Below are 9,021 nucleotides of genomic sequence, written 5' to 3' on the forward strand. Positions count from 1 at the left end.
CTTTCTTTCTTTCTTTCTTTCTTTCTTTCTTTCTTTCTTTCTTTCTTTCTTTCTTTCTTTCTTCCTTCCTTCCTTCCTTCCTTTCTTTTTTCTTCCTTCCTTCCTTTCTTTTTCTCTTATTCTTTCTTTTCTTCTTGTTCTTGTTCTCTCTCTTTCTGTCTCTCTCTTTGTCTCTCTCTCTCCCCCGTTTCTCCCCCCCAACCCCCATTCTCCTTAGTAAAAGGCACTGCGTTGGCCTCAGACAGGCCTCAACGTGAAGGAGATTCTACAACCAGGGAAGTTTCCTCATATCAATGAAAACCTGGGTCTGATCTCCATCCCTTATCTTTAACCTCTCAGGGGTGATTCGAAGATCAAATGAGATAATGAAAGGGGTACTGTTGCTTAATATCCAATTGATACTGGGCAAGTTCTTTCGTCTCTCTGGGCTTCAGTTGCCTTATCTGAGATATTGTAATGGTGATATTTGTACTTCCATCCTTCACAAGCTGTGGTGGTGGACAAGATCCTTTGTGAAGTACTAGAAGGATGGCTACTTCTGACACTGACCTCACTTTTATCAAGGGTCATCTTCTATGGAGCAAACAGCCCATCCTGAGGAAGCCCAGAGCACAGGGGCTCAGACCCTAGCTGACTACCCTTTTCTATCCCAGGAAAGTTCTTTACCACAGGCCTCACTGCCATCCAGGAGCAGCTGGTTCCAATGAAAAATAATTTCCATAGGCTCTTGGGAAATGAGAAGTTTCCTTTTCACTATCAATCAATTTTTAGCTTACACAACTGCTTCCCTCAGCATTGAGAGTCTCATTTTATACTCTATGTATTAAATCAGGGTTACTCCTCCATCTCTACCTTTGAGAGCCAAACTGGCCTAGGGGATGGGCAGTGTCCTAGTGAAACAGCCTAACATGGGGAAGACAAGGAAAATATGATCCTTCAGTTGGTGTTAGACAATGACGTGATAATATATGTGCCGCAGTTCATAAATTTCCCTTCTTAGATCCCCATTGGGACGGCTAGGTGACCTAGTGGACAGAATGCCAGCCCTGAAGTTAGGAGGACCTGAATTCAAATGTGGCCTCAGATACTAGCTGTGTGACACTGGGCAAGTCACTTAACCCTGTTTGCTTCAGTTTCCCTATCTATAAAATAAATTGGAGAAGGAAATGGCAAACTACTCCAGTATCTTTGCCAAGAAAACCCCAAATGGGGTCATGAAGAGTCTCCCATGCCTAATCTACAAAACAATAACAAAAGACCTCCAGTTCCCAGAAGGCATCACAGTGAAATGGATAGAGTACTTAAGTTGGAGTCATGGGACCTGGGAGGCATGGGATATAAATTCAAATCCAACTTGTTTCACTTGTACCTTGTGGCCTTGGGCAAATCATAACATCTACGGACCTCAGTTTCCTCATCTGCAAAATGAGAAGGTTGGACTAAATGACTTCTAAAGTCGTTTCCAGCTCTAGAACTGTGACCCTAAAGGGAAGAGGGGACGACTTTTGGAGTGGTGGGTTTGTTGCATCCTTCAGGCTGTCCTGAGGGGACATCTTTTCCATTTCTAGGAAGTTGAGTTATGGTGATTTCATACAACAAAATAACAATGCAACCCCACCCCCCAGGTGCAAAATATGACTTCTTCCCATCCCCCAGAGACAGTTTCACTACTGGTAGCGTTGCCCTTGGGCATTTCACACCCACTAATGGTCTCTGATCTATCTATTTTCACTTTTTAGGGATGGTTTATAAGCCCATTGCTTAGAAAATGGACCGAATTTCTTTTCTGGAGATATGCCCTATCTCATCAACTAGGCCACAGACTCCCACAGAGCAGGAAGCAGGTTTTCTTTCCTTGTTCATTCTGCCACGCTGGCCTTAGAAAGGCCTGCCCTATTCTAAGTCCATGAAATGAAACCTTAGAACACAAAATGTTAGAGCTGGAAAGGGCTTTAGAATTAAAAAATCTTGGGGATATAGAATCACTGGACCTAGAAGGGATTTTAGAAGATAGAACATAGAATGTCTGAGGCATTAGAGACCTTCAAACAGAGGATATTAGAATCAAAAAGGTCGTGAGACATAAAACACAGAAAGTTAGCTCTGGAAGGGAATTTGGAGACTTTCTTGTACAAAGGGTTCTTAACCTATTTTGTGTTGTGGGCTCCTTTAGCTATCTAGTGAACACCAGCCTATGGACCCCTTCTCAAAATATTATATTTAAATTCATAAAACAAAGCCCATGATATTACAAAGGAAACCAATTATCTTGAAATAGTTTTCAAAATATTTTTAAAAAGTTAATGGACACCAGGTTGAGAACCCTTGATTTACTCCAAACTCCTTATTTATAGAGGAAGAAAGAGGATCAGAGAAATTCAATGACTTTCCCAAAATTACACATTGAATTATATCGGGTGATGAGGCCTGTAACTCACATCTCCTCACTCCCAGGCCTGGGATCTCTCCACCACACCCTGCTGCCTCCCATCTTTGGACTGAAACAAAACTTTCATTTTTACAAATAAAAAATTCTTCTTCAGTTGCAGAGGAGGGCCTGACTAACACACCAGCCAGGCCAGCAGGTTCCCAGCCCAGAATCCTGGAGGACTAGCGCCAATTCCAAGGCTGAAATGTTTGGGAAGGAAGTCAGGAAGACCAGGAGGAAAATGGGGAAAAAAACACCCCCAACCCAAATCCTACTATAAAAAGCACATTTTCAGACATCAGGCTAGAAAAGGGCTGTTTTTTTCCTTCTTAAAGAAAGAGAACACCCACCCCCTCCTCTTCTTCCAGCGCAAGCCTAGCACAGCTGTGGCCGGTCCAGTTCCCAGGTGATGTCAGACCTGGAGCAGGGCCAGCCCAGGCCCCGCAGAGACAGTCTTGGTGGGTTCAACACTGAGTGTTTTTCCTTCCTGAGACTTGGGGACACCTTCCTGTCTCAGAGAAAGCAGCCCAGGGCCATGATGAGGGTGTCTGGGAGCTGAGTTGGGGGGAAAGGGAGGAGAGGAAGGCCCCAGCCCCAGCTTAGGTTGGGGAGGCTGGGGCGGGGGGGAAGAGGACAGTGGCTGAAAGTTTCAGAGAGTAGGGTTGGGCAGGGGGAGGGGGAAGAGGGAAGAGGGCAGGAAAGCAAGGGAAGACAGAATGAGAGAGGACAGTGGGACAAATATCTGAGGGCCACAATGAAGTTGTCTGAGAGTAGAGCTGGAGGGAAAGGGGGAAACGCAGGAGGGTCAGAGCCCAGCAGGGAGAGGCAGAAAAGCTATGGAGAAAGGACAATGGAATAGGCAGACAACTGAGATTGAAAGTTGGACTGGGGGTGGGAAGGGTGAAGAGAAGGTCCCACTTCACGAAGGAAAGGCTAGGAATACAGGAGCCAATGGACAGAAGGACAGAAATCAAACGCTATTTTGAGGGTGTCTGAGGGTAAAGTTGGGGTTGATGGAAAGAAAGAAGCAGGGAAAAGGGCCCCAGCCCAGGGAGGGAGACACATGAAGATGGGAAGTTGGTGTTCCAAGCAGTGAGGGGAGGAGGGACGACCCAGACTGCCGGACAGCTGAGGTGGCTGTTGGGAGGCAGGAGACTACACACAGACCCGTTACCACTGTAAACACTGGGCTTCTCTTTAACCCTGGGGCTGCTGGGTGCCCTGTGGCTCTTGGGTCATTAGGAATCCCTTAGTGACTGGGAAGGGGCTGGCCAGCTGGGACTGAGGCTGGGGGAGGGGTGTGATGGAAGGAGATATTCCCACGAAGTTCTGTGGCTGGTCAGCACTTTCCCACTTAACCCAGGGCAGCTGGGCTGGGCCCCCCCTGCAGTTTCTGCACCTAAATGATCCCAGTCCAGCTGAGGACTCAATTCTAAACATTTACTGAGTTCCAACAGCGAACCAGTCACTCCCAATAGCTATGCTTCTAAGCTATTTGTAATTCATTTTGTGCCCATGGATAGATCACTTCCCATTCCTGGGCCTGCTTTCCCATTGCTAAAATAAAGAGATAGGACTAGATGGTCATTGAGTTCCCTTATAGCCCTGTCATTCTATGATCTAAGGTCCCTTCCTGCTGATGTTCTATATGCTAACGCCCCAGTCAATTCTAATATATGTCCATATTCTAGTTCTGACTTTGTGTTCTGGATTAGGAGTCCGGAGTCATGGGTTTGGGTCCTGTCTCTTCTATTCAATACTCTGTCATCTGGTAAGTCCCTTCCCCACTATGAGACTATTTCATTCTTTTTAAGTGGAGATGGGCTAATAAAATAGAATATAGGGTCTCTCCCAGTGGTGAAGTTATCTGCATGTTTGCTGTGTGTATGTGTGTCTGCACACGGACAAATGTGTATCTATACATGTACGTACGTTCACACGTGTGGCTGTAAGTAAGTATTTGGCTATGCAGATTGGAGAGGCCACTACATGTTCATAATACTTGGCAAAGATGAAGCCTCCAGCCTTACAGAGAATGGGGGAAGGGAAGAGTGAAGATAACAAAAACACTGTAGGAGGAGGAGAAGGATATCTCTCGAAATGATTGCTCTCAGGGAGAAGCATCAGGGTCATTAATAGGCTCCTGGAGATCAGAGATTAGATCTTATTTACTTCTCTTCCTTCCACCCTTGGACCAAAAACATTAATAGAGGTGTGTTGAATGAATGACACATTAAGTTCAACAGGAAAGAGATAGATAGCTGTTGTTGCTTCTTTGCTACTTGGTTAACCCTACCTTCCCAGGATGTTGTAGGGGAAAGGGCCTTGGACTTGGGAATCAAAAGACATGAGCTTAGGTCCGAAGATCTGATATATCTATCTGTGTGACATCAGGTAAGTCATTCCCTCTCTTAAGCCTCAAATTCCCTAATTGCAAAATGAGGAGATAGTTCCTTCTTTTGGAGAATGGCTGAACAAATTGTGATCTGTGAATGAAGAGCATACTATTACACCATAAGAAATAAAGAATAGGAAGAATTCAGAGCATCATTGGAAGACATAAGAGTTATTGTAGAGTGAAGTAGGCATAAGGAAAATGTATATCCAATGACTACAAAAATGTAAATGGACAGAATAAAACAAAACTGAACTCTGTGTAATTATAATGACCAACTTTGATGCCAGTGAAAAGAGAAAAATATGTTTTCTCAGAGAAAAGATGAGAAAATGTATCTCCCTCTTTTCCCTGGGGGGAGGGGTAGGGTGGGGAGCATGAGAGACTGTAGGCACGCAATGTTGCATATGCTGTCAAAGTCAGTGCATGCATTGGTTGTTTTTTTCTCAACTTTTTAAAATCTTTGGTACAAGAGAGGTTTGTTAGGTAGAGGAGGTAGAAGGGATATATTCAGAAAGGAATGTGACAAAAACAAAATCAATAAAACATTGAAAATAAAATTGAGGGATTTAAAAACAGAAAAAAAAATCATTAAAACAAAGAGGCTGGCCTAGATGATTTCCAAGTTACCTTCCAGTTGTCATTTTATATTTTAATCTAAGAGTCCTAACATTTGTTGACACATAAAAGAAAGGGGAACAAAGTGCTTACGTGGACCTGGGGATAGCATTTCTACCTCTAGCTTCAGGGACTTTTGTTCACTTTATTGAGGGCTATGAGGGACCTTGGAGAGCATCTGCTCTAACCCCTCATATTACAAGTGAAGAAATGGAGGCCCAGAGAAAATGGAGGCAATGTACCACAGTGGAAAGAAGGCTAAATTTGGTGTGAGGGTCAGGTTCAAATCCCCAGGACTGCTACTTAACACCTGTGTGACAAGAATTTGGGTTTGTTTCCTCATCTGTAAAATGAGGGAGTTGAACTAGAAAATTTCTGAGGTTTCTTCCAGTTCTAAATGGATGAACCTATGATCCTGTTAAGTAACTTGCCCAAGGTCACATAATAAGTTAGAGTCAGATTCAAATTCAAGTTGTCTGACTTCAAATCCAGTTCTGTATTGCCTCCCAGTTTTCTAGGACAAAAATATGTAACCCAGCCAATACCAGGTCCCAAGGGGTGCCATTGGCCTCTATCCCTAGCCCCCCTTTCCATTCTCCCATACTGTCCAGCAGCCCAACTCAAAGTCAGTTCCCACCCTCTCCCCACTATCCCCCTCCTTCCTCAGTCTTGGCCTGTGCCTATGTTTCCAGGCCCTACCACTCTGCCTTACAACCCTAGTCTCCTGGGAGCCCGGGTTCCAGGGCCCCTCAGTGTCCACAGAGGTTGTAGAGAATTAAGCAGGCCTGGTATAGATTAGATACGCTGAGAACCAAAGGCTACTTCCCCACCACCTTGGCCAGCCAGGCCCATTGAAGCACCAGCTGTGCTGAGGTCAAGGTAGCATAAATCATAGCTGGAGGATGGAATAGAGTTGGACAGACTATACCCCCATCTCAAACAAGATGCCTAGGTCTCAGGGCTGGACTTTAGTGGGGAGTTGAGGTTTGATTTGGATAGAGATCAATCTGAAATTCTTATCCCTCCCTCAGTGATGGGGGTTGGGGGGAAAAGTAAAAGAGGCTGAGCTGATTATTTTATTTTCATCGTGCCATGGGGTTCTGATGTCCCTTTTTCTCACCTGGGTTCCCCATCCCCCCAATTCCTGTTTCACTTCCTGCTCAGGCAGGACATCTCTACTCAGGCTCCCAACCCAAGCAGGACAATGCTGGCCACTCCTAGAGGCTGGAGAGGGGGGCCCCTGCTGTACAAGGAAGAACAGTGGGGTTGGGAAAACAGCTCCCAGAGGTGCCTGGTCCACAGCTGTGCCTGTTCCAGTCATGTGAACTGGGGCCTGACCCCGATAATTCCCAGCCTCAGGCAGAGCCTCTTCCAATGTTAGGGGAGTGGAGGTGGGGGTAGGGGTGATTATGAATTTTTAAAGAAACTCTTAACACTTTGGAACTTGGGAGGGCTTGTTTAAATTAACCAAAACAACCTATTCTTACTTTGGGTATGGGAAAATGAAGGCGCAGAGAAGACAAGCAATTTTCTTGACGTCACACAGTATAATGATTTGTAACTCTAGGCCCAGAAAGTTTTCTCTCCAAAGCTTTTTTTATTTTAATAGGCCTAATTAGAGAGAATAAAGAATTTGGAGGGCAATCTTAATTAGCTGTGGGCTGAGGACCTGGCCAGGCTGGGACATTTGAAAGGCAGTTCCCCCTAGAGCAAGGGGGAAATGAGGCCCACAGATTTTGGATAACAGCTCCCAAATTTCAGAGCAAATCTGAGCCAAAGTATCAGGACACATTAGCCCCTATCTGAAAGGGTACCCCTCAATTACCCCTCAATTTAACTTTTCCCCATGCTGAAAAATCAGGCCCCTCAGCCAGTGTGGCAAACGCCTGGTATAAAGAGCACCATTAACTTGACCTGGGACCTTGAGTAATTGGTTCCTCCTCTCTGGGCTTGTTTCCTTCTCTCTAGGATAAGGTGATTGGATTAGATCAGGGATGGGGAACCTGTGGCCTCCCCTTAATAAAAGGATTTGTTCTGTAAAAATTGGCCTCAGTCAAAAGGCCGCACCCAAGGACCTAGAAGGCCGCGTGTGGCCTTGAGGCTGTAGGTTCCCCACCCATGGACTAGATGGTTTCTAAGGTTCCTTCTAGTTCTGACAGTGTATCCTTTTATAACTTCTTCCCTTCTCTGTTTGTATTCTTAACTCCTTTACTATTCTAGGTAACAGAGAGTAAGGGTAAAGAATACCAATTTGGGAGAGCATCTTTCATCTAGTTCATTAGGTCCAAGCCCTGGGTCTCAGATGGAGCCAGAGGGAAAGCCAGTGGGTACCTCCCTATAGGGCCATGGTAGCTCTTACTCCCTCCTTACAGGGTGACCTCTAGCCCTAGGGACAACCGAGAGGAAAGGACTATTTTCAGGCAGAAACAGGACAGGTTCAGCGAGGCCCTTGTCATCTGTATCTCAAGTCAAGGCCACCCCTATTTCTAGGCAGGAATGATGGGCTGCATTGAGAAGAGCACAAGAATGAGGGTCAGCAGACTTGGTTTCCAGTTTGGGCTCTGTCACTTACATGCTGTATAACTTTCAACAAATTCCATTTGCCATCTGAGCCTCAGTTTCCTTTTTTCTGTTAAATGATTCTAGGTTTTCTCTAGTTTGTTAATTCCAGTTGGTTCTTAGAGGGCTAGCTGAGCCCTTAACCAGCAGGTGGTAAGTCTGCAAGGACCTCCTCTCCTGACCTGGGAACAGGACACAGGCCAGCAGATCAAAAATAACTTTTATTTCAAACCTGAACACACATGCCCATATATTTCATAAACACTTCCCAGCACACACACACACACACACACACACACACACACACACACACACACACTGACCTATGCATGCACACACCCCCCAATAGACTTAATTCTTAGAGTTCTGCATTGTCTCTGACCAGTGAGGACTGGTGTAGTTAGCACTCTGGGAGTTGGGCCACAGCCTTGAGACCGTCGGAGGAGGAGATTCAGCCTACCCCCCAGCCCAAGCACTAACATTCCCACCCAGTCTCTTAGCCTGCACAGATAGCGTAGCTCTGGGACCCTTAGTCTCCTCCTGGTCTGGCCAGCACAGGCCAGTGAGGCCCCTTTCCTCCCTGCTCTGTCCTTCGACCCTCTCTCCAGGAATCTGGGACCACCATGTGGAATGAACGCTTCAGGGAGGGGACTCCAGGATCATCTCCTTGGCACCCGAAGTGGGGCTGCCCCTCTTGCCTTCAGACAGCTGCCTCCAAAGTCCCGTCGACTGCCCTGTGACAGAACAACATGGGTAAGGAGAGAGGAAGAAGAAAGGAAGCCTTAGATGATTATTAGGTATCTTGAAACCCCACCCCAGGGGCACAAGAGTCTATAACTCTCTCTGCCTCAAGGTGCCCAATGGATTTGACCCAAATAAAGTCATTGTGGAATAGTGGATGGAGCACAGGATTTATTATCAGACCTGGGTTCAAGCTGAGGCTCTCTTCCTGACTTACTATGAAACTCATTTCTTCTCTCTCTCTCTCTCTCTCTCTCTCTCTCTCTCTCTCTCTCTCTCT

At 45.8% G+C, this 9,021-nt stretch overlaps 1 protein-coding gene across 1 annotated transcript in view; it reads right to left on the reverse strand.

Annotated features, from left to right (window-relative positions):
• Positions 1–8,237: 8,237 nt before the first annotated feature.
• The window catches only part of LOC114047363 (transcription factor 15-like), an 8,319-nt gene continuing 7,535 nt past the window's right edge, over positions 8,238–9,021 (reverse strand). The window contains exon 2 of the mRNA XM_027868174.1: positions 8,238–8,734. Within this exon, the coding sequence (XP_027723975.1) occupies positions 8,660–8,734 (75 nt within the window). The 3' untranslated portion in view covers positions 8,238–8,659. The remainder of the gene's footprint in view (positions 8,735–9,021) is intronic.

This window comes from Vombatus ursinus, unplaced genomic scaffold (assembly GCF_900497805.2).
Source record: "Vombatus ursinus unplaced genomic scaffold, bare-nosed wombat genome assembly UNPS02014786.1, whole genome shotgun sequence".
In the NCBI taxonomy this organism is placed as follows: Eukaryota; Metazoa; Chordata; class Mammalia; order Diprotodontia; family Vombatidae; genus Vombatus; species Vombatus ursinus.